General features: G+C 37.8%; 1 protein-coding gene across 2 annotated transcripts in view; it reads left to right on the forward strand.

The window, feature by feature from the left end:
- PDE7A (phosphodiesterase 7A) overlaps positions 1-26,618 on the forward strand; it is a 97,301-nt gene that overhangs the window by 45,381 nt on the left and 25,302 nt on the right. Inside the window, exons 1-2 of one of the 2 annotated variants that reach the window (XM_063451360.1) lie at positions 15,569-15,766; positions 24,838-24,898. In XM_063451360.1, the coding sequence (XP_063307430.1) occupies positions 15,707-15,766; positions 24,838-24,898 (121 nt within the window). In that variant the 5' untranslated portion in view covers positions 15,569-15,706. Of the gene's footprint in view, positions 1-15,568; positions 15,767-24,837; positions 24,899-26,618 lie in introns of those variants that run through there. The other variant, XM_063451359.1, reaches the window with a different exon arrangement.

Below are 26,618 nucleotides of genomic sequence, written 5' to 3' on the forward strand. Positions count from 1 at the left end.
GATACAATTATTTAAAGGACCACTCTAGTGCCAGGAAAACATACTCGTTTTCCTGGCACTAGAGTGCCCTGAGGGTGCCCCCACCCTCAGGGACCCACTCCTGCCGGGCTCTGGGGGGAGGAAGGGGTTAAACTTCTTTCTCCAGCGCCGGGCGGGGAGCTTTCCTCCTCCTCTTCTTCTTCCTTGCGACGTCATCGGCTGAATGCGCAGGAGCCGCGCTCGCATTCAGCCGGTCACATAGGAAAGCATTTACAATGCTTTCCTATGGACGCTTGCGTGCTCTCACAGTGAGAAGCACGCAAGCGCCTCTAGCGGCTGACAATGAGACAGCCACTAGAGGTTTTGGAGGCTGGATTAACCCTCAGTATAAACATAGCAGTTTCTCTGAAACTGCTATGTTTATAAAAAAAAAAGGGTTAATCCTAGAGGGACCTGGCACCCAGACCACCTCATTAAGCTGAAGTGGTCTGGGTGCCTAGAGTGGTCCTTTAAGGTAAATTACATCTGTTTGAAAGTGAAACCAGTTTTTTTCCATGCAGGCTCTGTCAATCATAGCCAAGGGAGGTGTGGCTAGGGCTGCATAAACAGAAACAAAGTGATTTAACTCCTAAATGGCAGTGAAATTGCAGGGGAGTGATCTATACACTAAAACTGCTTTATTTAGCTAAAGTAATTTAGGTGACTATAGTGTTCCTTTAAACCTAATTTTTGGTTGAAACTTCAATAGTATCTGGTAAAATGGTCACTCTTACCACAATAAGTATTTAGGCTTCTCATATAGATCATGGTACATTATACGTGTGTGTGTGTGTGTGTGTGTGTATATATACATTGTACAAGCTACATAATATTTGATATCTTTTCATGTGACAACACTGAAGAAATTACACTTTGCTGCAATTTAAAGTAGTAAGTGTACAGCCTATATAACAGTGTCAATTTGCTGTCCCCTCAAATTAACTCAACACACAGCCATTAATGTCTAAACCATTGGAAGCAGTGGAAATGTCCACACTGGGCCCAAAGTGTTAATATTTTGTGTGGCCACCATTATTTTCCAGCACTGCCTTAACCCTCATGGGCATGGAGTTTACCAGAGCTTCACAGGTTGCCACTGGAGCCCTCTTCCATGACGACATCACAGAGTTGGTGGATGTTGGAGACCTTGTGCTCCCCCACCTTCCATTTGAGGATGCCCCACAAATGCTCAGTAGGGTTTAGGTCTGGAGAGTGGGACATGCTTTAGGTCTGGAGAGACATGCTTGACCAGTCCATCACCTTTGCCTTCAGCTTTTTTAGCAAAGCATCGTTCGTCTTGGAGGTGTGTTTGGGGTCGTTATCATGGACTGGCCAAGCGTGCCTGGAATACTGCCTTGCGGCCCAGTCTCAGAAGGGAGGGAATCATGCTTTGCTTCAGTATGTCACAGTACATGTTGGCATTCATAGTTCCCTCAATGAACTGTAGCTCCCCTGTGTCGACAGCACTCATGCAGGCCCAGACTATAACACTCCCACCACCATGCTTGACTGTAGGCAAGACACTATTGTCTTTGTACTCCTCACCTGGTTGCCGCCATATACGCTTGACACCATCTTAACCAAATAAGTTTATCTTGGTCTCATCGGACCACATGACATGATTCCAGTAATCCATGTCCTTAGTCTGCTTGTTTTCAGCAAACTGTTTGCAGGCTTTCTTGTGCATCATCTTTAGAAGAGGCTTCCTTCTGGGACTACAGCCATGCAGACCAATTTGATGCAGTGTGCGGCGTATGGTCTGAGCAATGACCGGCTGATCCTCCACCCCTTCAATATCTGCAGCAATGCTGGCAGCACTCATATGTATATTTCCCAAAGACAGCCTCTGGATATGACGCTGAACACACACACTAAACTTCTTTAGTTGACCTGTTCTGAGTGGAACCTGTCCTGTGAAACTGCTGTATGGTCTTGCCCACCGTGCTGCAGCTCAGTTTCAAGTTCTTGGCAATCTTCTTATAGCCCAGGCCATCTTTATGTAGAGCAACAATTCTTTTTTTTTTTTTTTTTCTAGATCCTCAGAAAGTTATTTGCCAGGAGGTGCCATGTTGAACTTGACAAGTATGAGAGCGATAACACCAGATTTTACACACCTGCCTAACAAGTCACATAACACCGGGGAGGGAAAAGGGCTAATTAGGCCCAACCTGGACATTATCCACTTAGGGGTGTGCTCACTTTTGTTGCCAACGGTTTAGACATTAATAACTGTGTTGAGTTATTTTGAGGGGGACAGAAAATTTACACTGTTATACAGACTTTACATTGTAGCACAGTGTCATGTCTTCAGTGTTGTCACATGAAAAGATATAATAAAATATTTACAAAAATATGAGGGTTGTACTCACTTTTGTGAGATACTGTATGTTTATTATATTATGGGTGCTGTGTTTGATATTGGGAATTATGTATGGTGCTGACTGATTATTGCTGCATGCAATAATGGATGCAGTGTGGATAACTAATGGGTGCTGTACATGGCTTTTGTTACCATATAGTTACATGTGATATTACTGTAATATGAACCTTCTTTTTTTTTTTTTTTTTTTTTTTTTTTTTAAAGTTTATTCTTATGTATAGGTGACATGGGTGGAAAGGAAGTTAGTTCTCTTTTATGATTCAGGCATGTATATTTAAAGGGTTACTGCAACCACCATGACCACTTCTGCTTTTAGAAGAGGTCATTGTCATAGGAGTATGTATGTGCAGTGTTTCAGCTTCAAACACGGGGCATAGTTAGCAATCTGAAATACGTCACTTGGGCAGCCTTGGCTACCTGATCTAATTTCTGTGCATAAAATACATCTGTCGTCGGTTTGCACTGCGTCCTAGCGTCAGATATTCTCAGCATCTGATTGGACTTCAGGGTGATGCTGTGTTATGTCATTGAGGGCGTGGAAATTGCAGAGGAGAACCTCACACTGCACTGGATTTATTGTAAGTTTAAATTGAAAAAAAGAGGTGGACAGAGCGTTTAAAAGTAAACAATCGTTCTAGTGAAAAGGGCTATAATAACCCTTTTTAATCTAAATTTATCAAATTCTTTGTGTGTGTGACATACTGTATGGGATCTGAATTGGCATTGGTGCTATTTAAGTGGCTCCATAAACAGAAGAAAGCATGTAAGATGTAAATAGAAAGATCTACATGGGAGAGGAGGGGAGGATGACGTAGGTGCGTCTGCACGTGCGCACGTACGAGGGGGCAGAGTTACGTAGGTCGATCGTGGAAGAGCGTGGCGGGAAGCAAATGTACGAGCGTCGGAGTGGGGAAGCTGTGAAGCGGTGAAACAGCGAGGAGCAGAGCAGGTTATTCTGTGGCTGTACACTCAGAGGGCATCCGGTATCTGGAGCGTTGGTGCAGCACACGGACGGACGGAAAGTGAAAGCTGGTGGGATTTCGCTACCGGAGACAAATCATCCAGGCAGATAAGTGGCATAAGTGTTTTATGAAAGAGGAGGTCATAATATAATAAAAAAATATAATATAATAAAAAAGAGAATATATAAAAAGAGGGAAGGAAGAAAAAGGAAAGAAAAAAGAAAAAGAGAAGGGAAGGGAAAGATAGGGGAAAGGAAAAGGAGAAAAAAGGGGAAGGAAAGAGGGGAAAAAAAGAGAAATCATACTAGCCAGATCTGCTATTAATCCCAATTAAGGAGCAGTTTTACTTTAATAACCACATCCTTTTCCCAGACAACAACTATACCCTTGAAATGGCTTCTAAAACACAGGAGAAATCAACCCTAAAAAGGATAAGAAAAATTCTAAACCTGAAAGGGAAGCTTTTTTTTCTCACTAGTTAATAAAAAAAACAACAACAGAGGAGGACTCATTAATGACATTGAGGCTAGAACATGCATTAAATAGCTCTGAAAATTCTCTGAGTAATCAAGTTACCACAGAGTTTCTGGAGAAATGTCTAAACGCTCAGTCAGAAACATTAATGAAACAAATTAATCAGAATTCAGAGGAGATCTTAAATCAAATGAAACTCCTAACTGAGAAAATAAACATGGCTGAAGAAAAAAATAATTGTTTGGAATTTCAAGAGAAACTGATGAAAGATCAAAATATCCAACTATTGGAAAAAATGAAGGAAATGGAAACAAAAGTGGGCGATTTGGAGGATCGCTTGAGACGCAATAATTTGCGTTTAAGGAATATCTCAGAAACGATAACTCTTGATAAGATCCCAGAATTCCTGTTAAATCTATGGAAAACCTGGGGGATAGAGACAGAGAAATTCAACTATTGCCCAGAAAGATACCACAGATTGTACAGACCAAAAAATATTCCAGATACCAAAGCAAGAGATCTAATCTGCTGTTTTCAATCTTTTCAATTTAAAGAGGAAATTCTAAAAGCAAGTAGAGATAAGAAAACCACAAGGAGAAGAATTTAGAGATATAATTGTATTCTCAGATTTGTCTTTCTTTACTAGAATGCAAAGGAAATCTTTTGCACCTGCTACAGCTATACTAAGAACCCATAAGATAAAATATACATGGGGATTCCCCACCGCAATAAGAACCTACATAAATGACCATCTTGAGGTCTTTGATACAGTAGATAAAGCTATGGCATGGATATAAGAGAAAAAGCTGATGTAACAGAAAAAGCCCTTTAAAACTGAGCATCTAATTCTGTGGATTTTTTTTTTTTTTTTAAAGAATATTTAGCACAAATCGAGGAAGATTTTTGTCACTCTATTTAAAAGAAATTCCTTAGTAAAATAAGATATGTACACTAAATTTATATTCGTAGAGTAATAAGCAAGATGCAATAGGGCACACGAGGATGTTAGGTAAGCAATTCAACACGAGTAAAGATGTGAATAGTTTTAAGCATGATTAACACTTGCACATAATTTAAGTACCGTATATACTCGAGTATAAGCCGACCCGAATATAAGCCGAGGCCCCCAATTTTACCCCCAAAAAACTGGGAAAACTTATTGACTCGAGTATAAGACTAGGGTGGGAAATGCAGCAGCTACTGGTAAATTTCTAAATAAAATTAGATCCTCAAAAATTATATTAATTTGAATATTTATTTACAGTGTGTGTATATAATGAATGCAGTGTGTGCGTATGAGTGCAGTGCGTATGAATGCAGTGTGTGAGTGCAGTGCGTGTATGAGTGCAGTGTGTGTGTGTGTGCAGTGTGTGTGCGTATATATTAATTGAATATTTATTTCCAGTGTGTGTATATAATGAGTGCAGTGTGTGTATGAGTGCAGTGTGTGTGTATATGAATGAAGTGTGAGTGTGTGTGATGCAGTGTGTGTTTGTGTATGTGTTGGTGGGAGTGGGCATTTAAAATATTATTAATATTTTTTTATTTTTTTATATTATTATTTTTTTTTGTATTATTATTTAATTATTATTATTTATTTTTTTTAATTATATATTTTTTTCGTCGCCCCTCCCTGCTTGATACATAGCAGGGAGGGGGGCTCCTTCCCTGGTGGTCCAGTGTCATTGGTAGTTCAGTGGGGGGGGAGAGGGGGGCTGGCAGAGCTGTACTTACCTGTCGTGCAGCTCCTGTCAGCTCTCTCCTCCTCCGTGCGGTCTGTGCAGCTCCCTCTGTCAGCTCACACTGTAAGTCTCGCGTGAGCCGCGGCTCTCGCAAGACTTACACTGTGAGCTGACCGAGGTGCTGAACGGACCGCCGCGGAGGAGGAGAGAGCTGACAGGAGCTGCAGGAAAGGTAAGTACAGCTCTGCCAGCCCCCCTCTCCCCCAGTCTGTATTATGGCAATGCAAATTGCCATAATACAGACCATGACTCGAGTATAAGCCGAGTTGGGGTTTTTCAGCACAAAAAATGTGCTGAAAAACTCTGCTTATACTCGAGTATATACGGTACATGGAATTAGTTAGAAGTTGAACAGCATCACGTAGATATAAATAATATTTCACAAGTCATATATAATATAAGATATTTTTTTAAAATATATTTAGCCAATAAGAGGAAAATATTCACTAGCACAAGTGTACATTCATAAACAGTAAAGTACATTATAATTGAACAAATGTAAATATTTAGGCACTTAAGAGCCTTTTTTTTTTTTCTTTTTTCTATGATTAGAATATCGCACAATAATGAAGGGGTCATCAGAGATTCCAAGCAATAACCAATTAAAAATTCTATTGTAATAATAGAGAAATGAAATTGTAATTATAAATAAGTTTGGTGCTTCCTTTTCCCGCCACCACAACTGATCAACGTACTTCGCCCATAAGTTCTAAGTACAACTTAGTGATTGCCTTGACAAGGCATCAAATTATGTCTGAAAGAAGGTCTCTTGGAATTAGAGACCAACACAAAGATGATAATATGAATGTGTATAAATGGTGGATGAGTATGAATAGTACAGTTGCGTTAGCATATCTAGATTATGCGGCTATTTGTGGGGAATTGTCAAACTCTAGAGAGATAAGAAAAGGGTATGGTTAAGTTTGCATCAATTAATATCCAAGGTCTAAATCTCCCACATAAAAGATGGGCCTTTAACGATTATCTAATAGCAGAAAAAATCCAAGTAGCCTTGATACAAGAGACTCACTGGACCTTAGGAGATAGTAGTACTAGATGGCTTGGCAAAAATTTTCCATTATTATCAATCTCCTCAAAGAAAGCTGGAGTGGTTATTTGTTTTTCTAAATCACTTCAAGTAGAAATAAAACATGAGGACATTGATACAGAAGGTAGATTTATAATACTGATTTGTGAAATTAATGGGGATCTGTACACAATTGTGAATGTATATTTACCTAATAGTAATCCGATGAGATTGTTCTCCTATATTTTAGAACGAGTTGAAAAAATTTCTATGGGGTATGTGATTAATAGGAGGGGATTTTAGCTGTGTTTTGGACACTGTATTAGATAAATTTAATAATAATAAGACAACTTTGGACAAAAATGGCATAAGAAATGCAAGTACTTTCCACAATATAATAACCTCTATGACATTTGGAGGGTTCGGAACCCCATGGCCAAAGAATATACGTTTTACTCTTGGCCGCACAATTCATATTCAAGAATTGATTTTTTTCCTAGGAGACCCAAAAGTGATATAAAAAGTGACTAATATAACAATCAAAATAATGATTTGGTCAGACCATAACATTATTTTAATGGATCTAAAAGATGGAAAATATATTTATCCTGGAACTACCTGGAAATTAGATGATTCAATATTATTTAGCATGGAAAACCAGGGGTTATTAAAAGAACTGTCACAGTATTTCTTTGAGGAAAATAGACTGGAAGATACTTCAGATTTGATTACCTGGTGCACCTATAAAGCGACTATAAGAGGACACTGTATAAATATTAAAAAGAGAGCCAAAAAAAAAGAAGGAAAAAGACTATCAGAATTATATATTCAATTATTTAAAGTTGTTAAAAAAATATAAATTAAATCCAGATAAATAAGGGCAAATGAAAATAGCTAATATTAAACAGATTATTAAGAAAAAAATGTAGAAAAGAAAATAATTAAATTAAAAATGAGATTATTATCGACAAAATAAAGCAGATACAATTTTATCAAACCAACTGAAAAATAAATTAGCAGACAACCGTATAGATAAAATTATACATGAAGGTATAACATATAGAGCTCCGAATGAGATAGGGGAGACCTTTAATCAATTTTATAAGTCTCTTTACAACTTGTCCAATAGACCTACAGATGAATCAATAGATAATTATATAAAAGATCTTGAAATAACAAAAATATCCTTAGATCAACTAGAATCATTAAACAAGGCCATCACTAAAGAAGAAGTAACAGAAGCAATAAATAAATTAGCTTATTTTAAAACTCCTGGACCAGATGGCTTTAGTAATAAGTTCTTCAAGGTTATGAAAAACATAATTGTGGAACCGTTAACCAGAACTTTCAATGAGGCTGTAAACAGAGGATCATTTCCACAGGAGATGTTGAGGGCCAATATTCTGCCAATTTTGAAGGCAGGTAAAATATCAACAGATGTAAAAAGCTATAGACCGATCTCTTTAATAAATGTAGATGTCAAGATTTTCGCTTCAATTATTGCAAATAGATTAAAAACAGTCTTACCTGAAATTATTAATCCAGACCAGGTTGGATTTGTCCCTGGGAGAAATGCAGGAAATAATATCAGAATGTTAATAGATTTAATTGATTTGTCAGATAAGAAAGGGAGTCCCCTGCTGATCCTGTCATTAGACGCAGAGAAAGCGTTTGACAGGGTCAGCTGGGGATTCATGTTTAGGGCTTTGAAGGCCTTTAATATCTCGGGATGGGTGTTAGATGCGATAGGCACCCTGTATAAGAAACTGGCAGCTAGGTCCATAGGCCAAAATATTTTTTTAAATTGGTTTGGCTTGGAAAACGGTACGAGACAAGGCTGTCCTTTGTCGCCAATTTTGTACATTACCGTTGAAATATTTGCTTCAAAAATTAGACAAAACACGCTAATTAAGGGTTTGCCTATTTCTAAAGGAGACTTAAAGATCTCATTATATGCAGATGACACTCTCTTGTATGTCGCTGATCCAGAAAATTCTTTGCCATATGTGATGGCAGAAATCGAACAGTACAGTAAGGTATCCAACTATAAATTGAACTTATCCAAATCTATTGCAATGTATAAGAATATAGCACCAGATATAATAGAAAAACTACAAAATAGATTCAACTTTTCTCAATCAGAAGAATTTGTCTACCTAGGAATTAGAATAAATAAAAACCTAGAAAGAATAATGGAAACAAACTTTATGCATCTTTTGAAAAATACAAACAAAGACTTAAAAGAATGGTGCCATTTAGAAATATCGTGGTGGGGTAGAGTTAATACTTTGAGATCTTATGTTCTGCCTAAGTGGATTTATTTGTTTAGGATGGTGCCATTAATTATTCCTTTACCATGGCTAAAAATGATCAAATCTTCTTTTGCTAATTTTGTTTGGAGGGGGAAAAAGCCTAGAATAAAAATGAATACTATGCGCTGTAATATAAACAAAGGGGGATTGGGCTTCCCAAATATTGGAAGATATTATGAAGCTGGGATAATGTATCATATGGCAATGCTGCAAAAATAGATTTATCCAAAAGAAGTATGGTGGAGGATTGAAACAGATCTATGTCAAACTAAAAATCTGTCTAATATTAAATGGAATAATAAGGTATGCGATTATTCATTATCATTTGTGTTGAATCAAATAATTCCCATATGGGACAAAGTAAAAAAGAAAATAGACATCAAGAATAGGATCTTGGGTTTCCAAGATATAGAATGCCTTGAAACGGATATAATGAACATATCGCTAAAAGATTGGAAAGCTGTAAATATTAGAAAGGTTGAAGATCTAATGGCGAATAATGAATTAAAAACCTTCGATATATTAGTTAGGACAATGTCCCTTCCAAATCGGGAGGCTTTTTCATACCTAAGAGTTAAAAACTATTTGAAGAACAAATCAATTATGAATAATGGAGAATCATACCATATATTAAAAACAATCTTTAATAGGAAAGATTCAAAGAATCTTTTCGCAAAATGTACAAAATTACTTGATATTACAAAAACAGAGAACTTTCCAACAGCAATAAAAAGTTGGGAAAAAGCTCTGAACTGCCCTATAGAACTAGAAGAGTGATATGAAGCAATAATTAAAGTAAATAAATATGTGCACAGTCTCTCCTTAATGGAAACTTCAGTAAGAACGCCAGGTTAAAATTCTTGTTTGTTAAATAATTCTGCGTGCATTTCATTATCCCCATGTCCAGCCTTACTGAATGCATGTGCATCTGGTATATAAAACAGCTGTTGTAGACTGTTTCCATATCTCAGCTGTATGGGGGTACTCAGTGCTTCTCAGCCTCCTTTTAGAAAAGTGATATGTCTTACCATTACCATATTCCCAAACGGTCATGTCTGACAAACTCTTTTTACTAATAAGAAATCATCAGATAAAGATTATATCTCAATTTCTGCACAGAATTTAACGATTATTGGTGATGTATTTTATTCTGTACATCATTTGAATATTAAAAATATATATATATTTATGTCGACCCATAGACTTGGACTTGTTTTTGTCTTCGATGTCCATCTTTCAGCAGATTTTTTGTTTAACACTGTATTAACTATCCACAGACCTTTTTGTTTTCCCAATATATACATGGTAAGGTATAAATGAAGAGTGTTAAACAAATATTGTAAGAGCTTTGTCTGCGTTATGTCAATAATCCTCATCCGAGACTTTGCCCAAAGAGTCTTTGGGCAGTAATTGGGGTTTAATCATATAATTTTTTTTTTAATACCTTAAAACGGTTCAGTTTTAACATTTCCGGGCCAGGGGCCAGTCTAGTTTATTTTATGTGGTTTTAATTTACATTTGCTACCCATAATCTGTACAAGTGAGTGCATAATTCCTGTGCACACTTATTGCGGCTTGATTAGAAGAAAGTTGTTAGCTGCTGTTTTTTTTGTTTGTTTTATTAGTTTGTTTAATCAATAAACAAAGATGTTACATCATAACTATTTTGGGCAAGTCATTTTTACTTTAATCTGTTCTTCAAAATTGGATGATTTGCAATGATTGCTGCTCTTACATCCAAGTTATATTCCTGCTATAATTATGGGGGATATAACCGTTTAGTTGAATATTTAAAGGTTCTCCCCCCCCCCCCCCCCCCCCCCATAAATGAACTTGCTTACCACAGAAAAATATATTTTGTAAAACTCTGCTGCACAGTAGTTTATGGAATATACACCGCACAGATCCCTGCAGGCCATGGCAAACGGTGGGCCTTTCTGAAATGAGTATTTGTATATTTCTTCCGAAGTAATTTGTTTAACTCCATAATGCATTTGTTCAAGGGTAGGACGGGTCATTCCCAGTCTTTAACAGTATTGTCTTGAGTACAAAAGTGTGGAGGGTGCTTGGAAAGGGCCCTGATTACATCACATAACCGAAAGCCTGCTTCTGCGAAAGCTTGTAGGTTTGTATACTACCCTTTGCTATGGAGCTATTTCTGTCTATTGGATTCCAAAATTATAAGCACTGATGTCAATGCAGATGAGGTTGGCCAAATATGGTCAGGAGATCTACACGCAGTGTTAAATCTTCTGTACATGGGTAAAGACTGGTGCCAAGACTGACAGGTGTGCTTGTGGGTGGGAGAGAGAGAGGTATTCCCAGGGATAGCTTATCCCTCCTCCTCCTCGAAACATCCACTGAGGCCTTGAAAACCCATGCAAGACCAAATACATGCTTCTGATTTTTATCTATTGTGTGCTAGATTTAAATCTTATAGTTAGTTGCTAGTATTTCTTTTTATACTCTTTTTATAAGGTATTTAGTTTTTTGTCTTTTTTTTTATTTTTATTTTAAACAAGTAGAGAAAAGTGCATTATGAGCTCATGTTTGACTCATTTTGGTTAGGTTTGCCTAGCCTCGTAATCCAGTTAAGAGCATCCTTGTCTGAACACAGATGAATACATTGAATTAACGTACTAACACCGTAATTCTATCACTTGTTTACAAGTAGTATAGGAACTAATGATGTTTTGTTATTATTTTTCTTTAATGAAACCTTTGGAGGCTTTCAGCACGCTGTATGAAACAAGGGAACGCCTATTGTAAGGACGGTGTCGCACAATTCCTCATACATAGTATAAAGGTTATGTGAGGTATTGCACAGTTTCTGCTGGACAGGTCTCTGCATGTGTCTTCTTTCAGCCAGGCGATTAACCTTTCAATGGCAGAGCTGTTTTCAATCCTAAATAAATAGCTGCCGTCCCTCTCTTATTAAAAGGTTTAATGTGATGCCCTTCAATACCAAAGGAAGATATTTTACGTAGCACAACATATCTAATGACAGAACTTGGTGATGTAAACAAGGTAAAAAAATGCTTATTTCAAAGATATATGAAAACTAAAGAATATGTAACTATTGTTTCTGATGCTGTCCAATACTAACTCAAGGGGCACTTCAGGCTGGATTTTAACTCATATCATTAATGCATTCTATTGATCAAGCATGAAAAATAATATGCAGAAACATAAATTTATAATAATAAATAAAGGTACATTTGAAGTTTAAACCCCTCTCCTTTGCAGCTTCTGCAATCCGTTATCACCAAACTAGACCAAAGTGACTCGGCCAATCATGGTTCTTCCTTACCATTACTATGGCAGTGATAAACGTATCCCATAAATCTCTGACTTTAAGGCACAACAGGAATTTCTGGACGTGGTAGTTAAGTTGTTGTCTTTCTGCTGTAGAATACTGACAGTTGAACTACAACTCAATCATATGCTTTGCAACCTGTTAAAATGTACAGCTATAATTTTGGAGAAATAAAGGAAACCTTGCAAGTTGGGACAATAGGGTAGAAACGGTGGGTTAATGGTGCAGGTCTGTTTACTATTAAACACTACAGGCTAATTCTATCCCTCGTAGCAACCTAATCTCAATGAAGTTATGTGCTGTCTCTTCAGGATTAAATAGTTTTCAAACAGTTTAACTCCAAAGTTTGTACCCCAGGCATAGGATAGCTTTTTCTCCTGTCTCTTCTTTTGCCTGCATTACAGTCCAGGAAGGTTTGCCTTGGTGGCCGGTGATCGGCTGATAAAAGAAAAGGGGAGAGAAGGTAGAGCTGTCCTATGCTGGGAGGACAACATTTGGGGTTTAACAGTTAAAAAGAAATAAAATTGGTTTGACCTCTGAAGGTAAACTGTAGCTTAGGCACTTGGTGTGAGTTTTCCTTTGGAAGGGGGGAGACATCGATCCACCAGCTTAAAAGGATTCTATAGTGCCAGGAAAACAATGCCGTTTTCCTGGCACTATATAATCCTACAGTGCCCCTCTTCCATGGTGCGAAAGGGTTAAAACTCTTTCAGTCACTTACCTGAATCTAGCGCCGATGTCCCTCGGTGCTGGGTCCGGCTCCACCCACGCTCCTCACCTGCCGATGTCAGCCAGCGGGGGAGACCTAATGCTTGCATTAGGAGTCACCCATAGGAAAACATTATTCAATGTTTTTCCTATGGGGAAAAATCTGACGCTGGAGGTCCTCATGCAGAGCGTGTGGACACCCAGCGTTCGATAACGGACCAAAGGTCCGTTTTGATTTTGGAAGTCCCTCAGACAGCCACTAGAAGAGGAGTTAACCCTTAGAAATTGGAATAATTACCACTGTAGGCTTAAGGGACATGGGACATTGCACACAGACCACTTTAATGAGCTAAAGTTGTCTGGGTGCCTACAGTGTCCCTTTAATAGATCTGGACTAAGAACACTATCAATCTTTATGGCCTTTATAAACATGCTTCTCTTTCAGATTTTCTAACCACACTAAAAACGTGCATATTTTTTATCAAGTTCATGTCTTGTCAGATATTAGTCCCCATTGTAGCTGCTATTGAGAAATAAAATATATGACGCAGCTAATTGTAGGTGTGCTACTTTTGTAGGCACTTATGAATCCATGTGGAAACCTTTATGACTTGTTTTATATTTTAACTACTTCTGCTCCTAGTCTGCTTGCTTCCCTCTAACAAATTTATACTTGCATTTACTAAAATTGGCACAAATATTTCCTAGGCACTAAATCTTACCCAATGCTTTCCTATGGGGGAAAATTTAAAACCAGGAAGCTCTCTAGTGGCTGTCTGAGAGACAGCCACTAGAGGTGGAGTTAACCCTGGATAGTAATTATTGCAGTTTCTCAATAATTGCAATAACTACTATTGCAGGGTTATGGGACATTGCACCCAGCCCACTTCAATGAGCTGAAGTGGTCTGGGTGCCTGCAGTGTCCCTTTAACACCTATGGCGATTTATTTATTTTATTTTATTTATTTATTTTTCTACCTGCCCTATAAGGTGAAGTGTATAAATAATAAAATACTAATTGCATCTTTAAAAGAGTTTATTTTTAAAGTGTCAAGAAATTCTAAAATGCCAATGAATATCTTTCATAGATAGCATAAGGGCAAATCCATCCACATATTATATTCTACAGGTCCCTTTGCCCCGCAGCTACCATAGTAACAAAACTAATTCCTTTAGCTAGTGCCTGCAGCTTTTGTTTCCAAGGTAACAGACTTGAATATGCTTACTAAACATCATATATATGCATGCATTAAAATAATGTGTGTGTATGGGTATAACGCATAGCAATATATCTATATAGTAAGTGCATGGAAATTAGGAGTAAGAAGACTAATTTAAAATAAAAAAACGATAAACTGGATAGAGTTCTGAGATTTTAAGACACAGGGTAATTTTATTTCTACCACACCCATATATTACATTGGAATTACAACTGCTGCAAACCAGTTGTTTTGGAAATATTTGTTCAGAAGCCAGCCACAAATTTTTAAAAAGGGAGCATGAGGATTCAATTGTAAAATAGTGGGGCTTGGTTTCCAAAAGAAGTACATACCCATTTTCTCTTTAAAAACATTTCCCAAGCACCATGAGCAGTATAATTTTATTGTAGTGCAGTCCCTTTATAAAATAAAAATGTGGATTCCCTTAAAGTGCAACTCCTCTTTATCCATCAATGATGTGAGTGATGGAGGCAGTTTATCCTATCATTGTAGTCCAAGGTTGGATACAGTATTGTAGAGGTTTACATCTGCATTATTCAAGCTGTAGCACAGAGGCTGAGCATTTTAGATTTGACAAATCAGGGCTCTCCAGGCACCTAGAGTCTTACTTTGCTGTGCCTGTGCTATTTCACTTCAGCCTGTTCAGACAGCACAGAGTCCAATGTTGGACAGCTAATATAAAAGTGAATCCAGATCACTGAGCTACAACTCAGGGGCTGGGCTGAAATTTTTTCACCATAGTCACAAAAGTTTGCTGCAGTGTTTATGGTGCTTAGAGTGCTTTTAAATGTAATAAATAATGTGAAGGTGTCAGTCTACAAATCTTTATGTATGGTGGTGGGGGTTATGTACCAATTCTATTTCGGAGTGGGGGAAGGGGTTTGGCTGCATCTGCAGACTGGGTCATTGCAGTAATTGTTTTCAGTCACAGCTGAGCAATGCCAGCATTCCTTCCTGGGAGTAGGTTTACACGGCATGTTTTAAACTGTATGCTAAAAACATTTCTTGAGTTAATTTGTCATTTGAATACGATAATTTGTTTTGTTTTTATTCCTTGTATTTGTTTTTTCTGACTTTTTTTTTTTTTTTTTTTTTTTTTTTTTTAAATAAGAGCGGAAACTGAACGCTGAGGAATTTGTTTACAACTTGATCTCCAGCTTATAACTGGTGAATTGCCTGCTGTCCGAAACTTTTTAAAACGTTGTAAGGTGCTTTTTTTTGATGGAGGTGTGTGTACACCACTTATTGAAAAGGAGGCAAGATTTAACTAGCATTCTAAGAATCCCAGCATTTTGTCCTGGTTTTTGTCTTTCCCGATGTCACCAGTCTCAGTGAGATACATGGGGCAGTACATTTTGATGCAGCCGCTGTCACAGTAATCAGGTGACTCTAGTGTTAGTGCAGCTGCCTGTAGCTCAAGTCACTTGGAGCCATTCTGTTTAATGTAACAGATTACTCGTGATTTACCATGTCCTAAAAGCCTTTTTGCAGCTGCCTGAGGTACGGGGAAAAAAAGACTATTATGATTCAGTATTTTATGTGACTCAATGGGAATTGCATTAATCTGGTCAATAGCTTTGATACTTATCAAGTGGATTACTTCTAAGGTAGGCAAAATACGAAGCTGTTTATTTAAAATGGTATTCCGATCAATCATTTGTTCTTGCAATGAGAAATATGAATGTAATTAACCACAAATGGAAATGTGCATATTGAGTGTTGCGTCTACAGGTCCTGCGGCTATGGGTTTCTAAATAGCTTCTAAATGAGACCATGGCATGTAAAGATCTGGAAGGATGAATTGTGCTAATGGTTATTGATTCAATTATAGCTGACCAGTACTAAAACAATTAAAACATTTAGCATTCAAAATTGTGCTGGTTCTATAGAAGTTCTTGCGTTTCTGTGTATGTAGATTCAGTCCTTTTGCTGTGTGTGTGTGTGTGTGTGTGTATGTATGTGTGTGTGTGTGTGTGTGTGTGTGTATGTGTGTATGTGTGTATGTATGTATGTATGTATGTATGTATATAAAATAGAAACAATGAGAGCACTCTGTGGATTTTCCAAAATAAATAAATCGTCTTGATAAAGACCTGTGGGTCGAAATTTTTTATTTTTTTTTTAAATACAACACGGTTTTGGAATTACAACTGCTGCAAACCAGTTTTGCAGCAGTTGTAATTATTTTGGAAAATCCACGGAGTGCTCTCATTTTTTCTATTTTCTATATTACCTACGCTGTGCAGCACCGCGGTTAATTGGATTCTTACTATATTAAGGTAGAGTGCCAGATTCCTAATCTTTTTGTGTATATATATATATATATATAATCTCTTGTGCCCTGCACTCACTGCTCCCAGTCTTGTATTTGCCTTGGTGCTGCCTCCAGCCAATTCATATATTCCAAGACTTTGTTAAAAATCAAAGATGTGCTTTATTCAGCATTCAGTAGTTACATTATGTGTCGACGTTTCAGTCCACCCGGATTTTTATCAAGACAGTCTTGGTCGACTGAAACATCGACACATACAGGTGATACTCGAAAAATTAGAATATTGTGAAAAAGTTCATTTATTTCAGTACTGCAACGTAAAAGGGGAAACTAATGTATATGAGATAGACGCATTACATGCAAAGCAAGATAGTTCAAGCCGTGATTTGTCATAAGTGCGATGATTATGGCTTACAGCTCATGAAAACCCCAAATCCACAATCTCAGTAAATTAGAATATTGTGAAAAGGTGCAATATTCTAGGCTCACAGTGTCCCACTCTAATCAGCTAAGTAAGCCATAACACCTGCAAAGGGTTTCTGAGCCTTTAAATGGTCTCTCAGTCTGGTTCAGTAGCGATCACAATCATGGGAAAGACTGCTGACCTGACAGTTGTGCAGAAAACCATCCTTGACACCCTCCATAAGGAGGGGAAGCCTCAAAAGGTAATTGCGAAGGAAGTTGGATGTTCCCAAAGTGCTGTATCAAAGCACATTAATAGAAAGTTATGTGGAAGGGAAAAGTGTGGAAGAAAAAGGTGCACAAGCAGCAGGGATGACCGCAGCCTGGAGAGGATTGTCAGGAAAAGGCCATTCAAAAGTGTTGGGGACTTTCACAAGGAGTGGACTGAGGCTGGAGTCAGTACATTAAGAGCCACCACACACAGACTGATCCTGGACATGGGCTAGAGATGTTGTATTCCTCTTGTCAAGCCGCTCCCGAACAACAAACCTCAGAATCGTCTTACCTGGGCTAAAGAAAAACAGACCTGGTCTGTTGCTCAGTGGTCCAAAGTCCTCTTTTCTGATGAGAGCAACTTTTGCATCTCATTTGGAAACCAAGGACTCAGAGTCTGAAGGAAGAATGGAGAGGCACACACTGCAAGATGCTTGAAGTCCAGTGTGAAGTTTCCACAGTCTGTGTTGATTTGGGGAGTCATGTCGTCTGCTGGTGTTGGTCCACTGTGCTTCATTAAGTCCAGGGTCAACACAGCCATCTACCAGGAGATTTTGGAGCACTTCATGCTTCCTTCCGCAGACTAGCTTTATGGGGATGCTGACTTCATTGTCCAGCAGGACTTGGCACCTGCCCACACTGCCAAAAGCACCAAAGCCTGGTTCAATGACTGTGGGATTACTGTGCTTGATTGGCCAGCAAACTCACCTGACCTGAACTCCATAGATAATCTATGGGGCATTGCCAAGAGAAAGATGAAAGACATGAGACCGAACAATGCAGAAGTGCTGAAGGCCGCTATTGAAGCATCCTGGTCTCCCATAACACCTCAGCAGTGCCACAGGCTGATGGCTTCCATGGCACACTGCATTAAGGCAGTAATTGCTGCAAAAGAGGACCAAACAAAGTACTGAGTCCATATGCATGCTTATACTTTAGGGATCGACCGATTATCAGTTTTACCGATATAATCGGCCGATATTCGGTATTTTCGGCAATATCGGTATCGGCCAATAGGGATACCGATATTGCCGATAATACCTCCCAGGACCGCCAGGCTCATTACAAGCCCGGCGGTCCTGGGGGGGCGGGCAGCAAGCGTTTACTCACCTCCCAGCAGCTCCTCCAGCTCCCCAGTGTAAATCTTGCGAGACTCGCGGCCAGCTCTGACGGCCGCGGGTCTCGCGAGATTTACACTGGTGAGCTGGAGGAGCTGCTGGGAGGTGAGTAAACGCTTGCTGTCCCCCCTCCCACAGCTAAGCCAATGCCACTGGACCACCAGGGATTAACATATCCCCCCTCCCTGGCAAGGCAACAAGCAGGGAGGGGGACAACAAAAACCTAATAATAATAATTAAATATATATATATATATATAAAAAAAATTAATATAAAAATAAAAAAAAATATTTAATAAAAAATGCCCCCTCACACATACACTCTTATTATACACATGCACTACACAAACACACTGTGTATATAATTCAGTGTGTTTGTATAGTGTGTGTATAATAATGTAGTGTGTGTGTGTATATATAATAATGCAGTGTGTGTTTGTATAGTGTGTGTGTATAATAATGCAGTGTGTGTTTGTATAGTGTGTGTGTATAATGCACACTACACAAACACACTGCATTAGAAACACACACACACACACTATACAAACACACTGCATTAGAAACACACACACACACTATACAAACACACTGCATTATATACACGCACACACTATACAAACACACTGCATTATACACACACACACTATACAAACACACGCTGCATTATATACACGCACACTATACAAACACACTGCATTATAAACACACACTGCATTATATACACACACACACTACAAACACACTGCATTATATACACACATTATACAAACACACTGCATTATACACACACACACTATACAAACACTGCATTATATAAACACTGCATTATATACACAGTGTGTTTGTGTAGTGTGTTTATATAATTCAGTGTGTGTTTGTGTAGTGTGTTTATATAATGCACACTACACACACACTCTGCATTATATACATACACTATACAAACACACACACTCTGCATTATATAAACACACTACATTCACTATACACACACTACACAAATACACACACTATGCATTCCTTATATACACACACTACACAAACACGCACACTTTGCATTTAGTATATACAGCATTCACTTTACACACACACTGCATTCACTTTACGCACACTACCTACACACTACACAAACACTCTGCTTTCATTATATACACACTAGACAAATACACAATACACACTGCATCCACTACACACACTAGACAAATACACACTGTATCCACTACACAAATACACACTGCATCCACTACACAAACACACACTGCATCCACTACACACACACTACATACACTACACAAACATACACAGCTCCCCTGTCTAAACACACTGCATCCACTACACGTGGCATGTATATTTTGTGCATTTACCTTTAGAAATAGTTTTTATTTTCCAAAATGGTAAATGTACAGAATATCGGCAAATTATATCGGCTATCGGCCTAAAAGTTCACAGAATATCGGTATCGGTATCGGCTCTAAAAAATCAATATCGGTCGATCCCTATAATACTTTTCAGAGGTCCGAGAGGTACTCCTTGTTTTATTGGTTGCATGTAATATTCTAATTTACTGAGATTGTGGATTTGGGGTTTTCATGAGCTGTAAGCCATAATCATCGCATTTATGACAAATCACAGCTTGAACTATCTTGCTTTGCATGTAATGCGTCTATCTCATATATTAGTTTCCCCTTTTACGTTGCATTACTGAAATAAACAAACTTTTGCATGATATTCTAATTTTTCGAGTATCACCTGTAATGTAACTGCTCAATAAAGCACATCTTTGATTTTTAACAAAGTTCTTCGAGTGCACTCTTCTTGGGGGAAAAAATAAATAAAATAAATGGGGGATGGTGTGTGGGGATGGTGTGTGTGTGTGTCTGTCTGTCTGTCTGTCTCTGGATGTGTAGATATGAGCTACTCCCAAAATAGGACAAATAGATTAATCCATTGAGTGCTATTTTTCTTTAGCACCACTAGTGGTATACTGTGATCAAGTTGTTTTTCACACTACACATAAGCCATTGTATATTAGTTGGGAATGTTGTAATCCTGATGTGGACGTTTGCATAAAAAGTCCACTTTGCACCCAATGAGTAACAGTGTCCATATTTTATATACTTTGCCAAGTGTCTAGAAAATGATAACACTCACTCTTATGTTCCAACGCCCCCTTCTGGAATACTTCCTTCTTGTTGGATATTGTATGTCGTATAACTCCATTTCTATCTCCTTCTCTATCTAACTGTGTCTAATAACATCAAGAAACACTGCAAAGCTTTTTGGGGAATTTTAGTTAAAGGGACACTATAGTCACCAGAACAACTTCAGCTTATTGCATTTGTTCTGGTGAGTAGAATCATTCCATGCAGGCTTTTTGCTGTAAACACTGTCTTTTCAGAGAAAATGCAGTGTTTACATTACAGCCTAGTGATAACTCAACTGGCCACTCCTTGGATGTCTGTTAGAGATCCTTCCTGGGTCATGGCTGCCTAAAATGCATCCAAACATTCAGTATCTCCTCCCTCTGCATGCAGACACTGAACTTTCCTCATAGAGATACATTGGTTCAATTCATCTCTATGAGGAGATGCTGATTGGCCAGGGCTGTGTTTGAATCATGCTGGCTCTGCCCCTGACCTGCCTCCTTGTCAGTCTCAGCCAATCCTATGGGGAAGCATTGTGATTGGATCAGGCTACCATTTCTGATGTCAGCAGACTGCTTGTTTTTTTTGTTTTTTTTGTTTTTTTTTTAGGCAAACAACATGCAGATCTACAGCTTCAGGCTTGAATACAGTAAGATTTTGTTATATTTTTAGAGGCATGAGGGGCCCAGGGGGGCTAGATGGTGGTGTTAACACTATAGGGTCAGGAATATATGTTTGTGTTCCTGACCCTATAGTGATCCTTTAAGCTAACTGCTTTCTCTATATAGAAAGTTAGTTACTGAACTACAAGTACCAGGGAGCCTTGCTCCAAGCAGAACAGTGTGTGTGCACAGAGAGTTTTTCATTCATGCTAATCACCCCACACCCTGTAAACCGTACAGGCATGGGTTAAGCACTTGTTACAGATTTAGACCATTAACCAAAATGAGACTCCTGATTGGCCAAGCTAATTAATGGAGTGGACAAAGTTCAAGGCTGATGAAATGTGAGTGACATTGTAGAAAAAAAACAACAATCAAACAAAAAAAACTTTTTATAGCATTTTTTTTATAATTTCAAAATATTTGTTTTTTTTTGCGTATTTAAAATATCGATATAAAGCATTAAAGGTAATAGGTTAATTCCAGCCTGGAGTGTCCCTTTATGGCTTACATGTCTAACTACTTTCTGTATGACTACATCCTCCCGAGTATACCAATGCACCCTTAGTCAAGCTTGTAAGAAGTTCCAGGGCTAAACCTGTTCTAATTTTGACAAGCCTCTAACTTGCATCCTAAGAACACAAGCTGATTAACTGACTATCTGTATCATTACTCTGATCTGTCTATTTATGTAATGTCATCATGCCAATGCCTTTGAAGAAGAAAGCCTAGTCTTAAACGCTAAAGCATAACGTCCTTAAATAACTTATGATCTAAAAAGATCTATAGTATAGGCAAATGTTATTTCTTTTCTTTCTGTATTTTTGTATTCTTTGAGTGGGGTGTTTAATTAAACGCAGGGCATTTTTGTTTCTCTTGCTATGCTTTTTTTTCTTTTCTTTAGTGTCTACTGTCTTAATTTAGCTGGCATTTGTTTAATCAGTAGATTAACTCAGGGGCACATACTTTTCACCTTTAAGACTGGATTGAACTCAGAGCCTCAAGGCTGAAGACTTTTGTTCTCTATTTAAATTACCGATGACTGTAGCACCTACTGTTCAGACTGGGAAATAACATTTCTTTACCAAGATACTGTGTGAATTGTTCCTCTTAGTATTTAACTTCTCTCTACTTTTCAAAGAAAACCATTAATTTGAAATAAAAACTTTGTCACATTGTTACAACCAACAGTTATTACTGTAATTCAGCACTGGGTTTGTGTAGATGCAAATATTTTGGGAAGTTAGATCTTAAGGCTCATTATGTTGAAATTGAGGAAACTGGCTCATAGTTTGAAATTTTAATCTTCACAGTTTGTTTAACCCCTTAGTGACCAGATCGTTTTTCAATTTTCTTACCATTAAGGACCAGGGCTGTTTTTACATTTCTGCTGTAATTTTCCTCTTACTCATTTACTGTACCCACACATATTTATATACCGTTTTTCTCGCCATTAAATGGTCTTTCCAAAGATACTATTTTCATCATATCCTTTAATTTACTATAAAAGTTTTTATAAAATACGATGGAAAAAACACACACTTTTTCTAACTTTGACCCCCAAAATCTGTTGCGCATATACAATCGCCAAAAACACCCATGCTAAATAGTTTCTACATTTTGTCCTGAGTTTAGAAATACCCAATGTTAACATGTTCTTAGCTTTTTTGTGTGCTAATTATAGGGCAATAAGTACAAATAGCACTTTGCTATTTCCAAACCATTTTTTTTTTTCAAAATTAAACGCAAGTTACATTGTAACACTGATATCTGTCAGGAATCCCTGAATAACCCTCCACATGTATATATTTTTTAAAAGAAGACAACCTAAGGCATTGCACTTGGGTATTTTGACTCTTTTCATGCAACCTTTTTACCACCAATCTATGAAAAAATTTAAAATTATTGGTGATTTTTTTTTTTACAAACATCGCAATTTAAGAATACATGTACAGAGAACTTTAAGGGTTGCTGCCAAAGAACACCCCAATATGTGTTCAGCAACATCTCCTGAGTACAGTGATACCCCCCCCATGTATTGGTGTGTTGGGTTCTCTGGAGGGTGCGCCTTCCAGTTTTCCAACTTGGAATTTTCACAGCTGGATAGGGATTAATAGCTCTGAAATTTTACAAATCCCTACCTAAAACTACCTATATCTCTCTACCTAAAACATTGATATCTCCCTCTTGCCCCACCCCCCTCCCCCCATACGGATCAGAGTCCATATTTACTAATATTGACCAGATCAGACAAATGGGGATCACCTATGTTTAACGTCTCCATGCTCTGTATGGAGGTGCTGAATGTTCCTCATGGAGATGAATTGATTCAATGCATCTCTATGAGAAGATGCTGATTGGCACATTATTTTGCTCGGCATGCGCAATATCCTCCCTTAGCTGAGATCATAATGACTGACCAGCCACGGCCATGGCAAAATGAGCACAGCATGGGAAAAAAGGTGAGTAAAAACGACTTTCTCATGCGATTGGAGACACGCACACACACTTTCTCTCTCGCGCACACACACTTTCTCTCTCGCACACACACTTTCTCACACACAAACTGAGATTATTTTTATTTTAATTTAAATCCACTCAGCCTTCCTACCTTTGGGAGAGCTGAGTGGATCTTTTCCTGGGGTCCAGTGGGGACTCCTGTCTTCCTGCGCGAGAGGGAGCAGAAATCTACCTGCACATCCTCTCTGCTCCCTCATGCTCCCTCACGCTCTCTGTAGTGATGCCGAGGCCGGAATGATGTCATATTCCGGCTCCTGGCATAATTAACCAGAGCAGAGAGGAGCTGGATTACTTCTCCCTCGCGTGACGCATAAATGCTATCGCAGGTGTGAGGCTCCTGTGATATCGCGGGCGGACGGCTTTAAAGGGCTGACATCCCAGGCAACAGGGCAAAATTTCTAGTCTTCATGGCGACCTGGCGCCTGGGATTTGTCGAGCCCTGCAATAATGGTACCCCGTAATACATCTCAGATTTGTAAGTACAACCCTTCTCAATCCCTCTACTCCTTCTGTAACATTTGTCTTTCATCCTTACACCTCCAGCTCTCCTACAGGACTTGTGTATGGTTGTCCTTTTTATATGGAATATGCTAACTAACTTAATGGACTTTTTGCTAGTTTCCATTTATTTGCTCAGAAATATGTAAACTCATTTCTTTAGCAATGCATAGTGATTATGTAATTACTCACTCTACACAATTGTATCCTAATGTCATGTCAAACGTTATTTCTCCACCTAATACTACAATTATCTTCCTATTGACTTAACCCTATATAAAATAGATATAGTTAAATTACCTGGAAATATATCTTTCTTGATATATTATGCCTTTCTAAATTCATTTCTGCAGAACCCTGCTTGGTCATTGCCCCCATTGCTCCCATTTGCTTAAATGTGTCTTATTCTACATTTGTGATCAATTCTACGTTTACTCCTTACAATGCAGTGAAGCATGTTGGCACTATAATGTTCACATTGTAATCCGTTAAATTTTGTATAGTTTGGCTGCCTAAAATAATGTTTCAGGACTGTTTAGCCTCTTGCGTACCAAGGTTTTTTTTTTTGTGATTTTATGCGTTTGTTTTTATGTATAAAACATGGCCCAGCAATATACAGTGTACAGTTATCACTCAATTGACGCAACAGTCCTGCTGATTAGTTTACAATTCAAAGCACATTGATGCAGTGTATTCAAGACGATGATCTTGTGCTCATTTGTTACAATGTTCTTCTTTTTAGGGAAGTCAGATAATTACTTTCAAATTGTATTTTTGCTTATTTTTCTTGCAGAGACGTGGAGCGATTTCATATGACAGCTCTGACCAAACAGCTTTATATATTCGTATGCTAGGTAAGAAAACAACCTATTCTCTCACTAGAAAACAGGTGCTTTTTTGTTTTTGATTAAAGTTGCCTGAATGTTTTGATAAAAAGAATGAATTTATAATACCAGAATAAATTACACAAGCCCAGAAACCCTATGAAGTACATTTATTTTATATTCTAGAATAAACTCTAAAATAACCTTTAGTTTTAAAAATGGGAAAAAAGTCCATTAATAGGGTCAAAATATCTGGTAAGCTTTTATTTACTAAATCAATGATTTATGTTCTGTGATTAATTCTGGCGTATTGTCATATGTTGAGATATCTGTTATCCTTTAAAGGGGAAACCATCACTTCTCTAGAAAGTACTGTATTTAATGTGATGCACAAATTTCTTTCAATATATATTAAAGGGCTACTTCAACCAAAAAACATTTTCATAAAGCACTGGTTTTGGTTAGGGTAACCCTTTCTGAGGTGTCCGCCCCCCACAGTGTTCTTATATCGAGGTAAACATAGCAATGTGGAATTCTCTTTTGCATTCCTCACAAATAGGTGTTTTACTATATATACAAGGGATAACTATACATGATATTAAATATCATGAGAAGTGACAGTTCCCATTTTAAAGTTTTAACCCATAAAAGAAGGTGATTTTCCCAACAGTATGGTGTATGTTAAATTTTTATACTGTGAGACTGTATGGTGCTAGTCCTACGAGGGCAAGGTGTGCTCTGTTTTCAAATAATTTTCAATAAATAAAGTCTAACATTTTGCATGTCTTGGCCTCCTCTCTCCTTCTTTGTTTTAATTTTATGTGCACCAAAATGTTTTTTAAATAACAAAGAAATAAGAAATGGCATGTATGTTTTCAAAAACATGTCATTTCTTTCCTCTGACCAATAACCAAGCCTGCATGTTTGAGTATGAAGCATTTAAGGTTGAAACAGTTGGTAATTCTAGTTCCTCTTCTATCCCCCACTCCCCCATCCCCGAAATGTAAGGCACAGAAGAAATCCTAAATAGACATTTGATATTTATCATCCCTGAAACCCGAGGCACACCCTAGTGCTCCAGTTGATCAGTTTTGAATGGTGTCAGTTGTGTTGATGCTACCACGCGTGTTTTTTCATTTGACAAAATGAATTGAATAAAAATACATTTTAAACTTTATTTTAAAATGTTCAATGGAAACTTGTGGTCCCTATCATTATTACAATGTCATGGTTTTTACCATAGAGCTGACCCTGAGACTTTTAAAAAAAAAAAAATTCTTAACGTGTGATTTTTAAGTTGCACTGTCAGTAATACATTTTTCTTTCGATAAATCAGTTTCAGCCATGAATACCAACAAATACATATTATTTTCATATGGCTAAGCTATAATAAAATTTTGTCCCGTGAGAAGGGAGTTATTTTTATCTTAATTTTTTTGGGGCATTACACTTTTAAACCCTCAGTGCAGATTCTACAAAAGAGGCTACACATTGCACACTGCCACTAGCCTGGGAGAATTTGATTAGCATCTCCCAGCTTTCTGCTCTTTTGGACTGAAAAAAATGGTTATTTGAACTCTTAGTTCAAGTATGTTCAACACATGCAATAATTAGCCAGAAACATACATATTTTAATACATACACATTCTGCCATACTCTTTAGTTGGTGTGTGGCGACTTAGTCGTGAAGAGTTGGGGACAATCATGTCAAGGTGTAGGAAAGCTTCCATTAATCCGCCTTTGTAGGTTT

Source organism: Pelobates fuscus, chromosome 4 (assembly GCF_036172605.1).
Source record: "Pelobates fuscus isolate aPelFus1 chromosome 4, aPelFus1.pri, whole genome shotgun sequence".
In the NCBI taxonomy this organism is placed as follows: domain Eukaryota; kingdom Metazoa; phylum Chordata; class Amphibia; order Anura; family Pelobatidae; genus Pelobates; species Pelobates fuscus.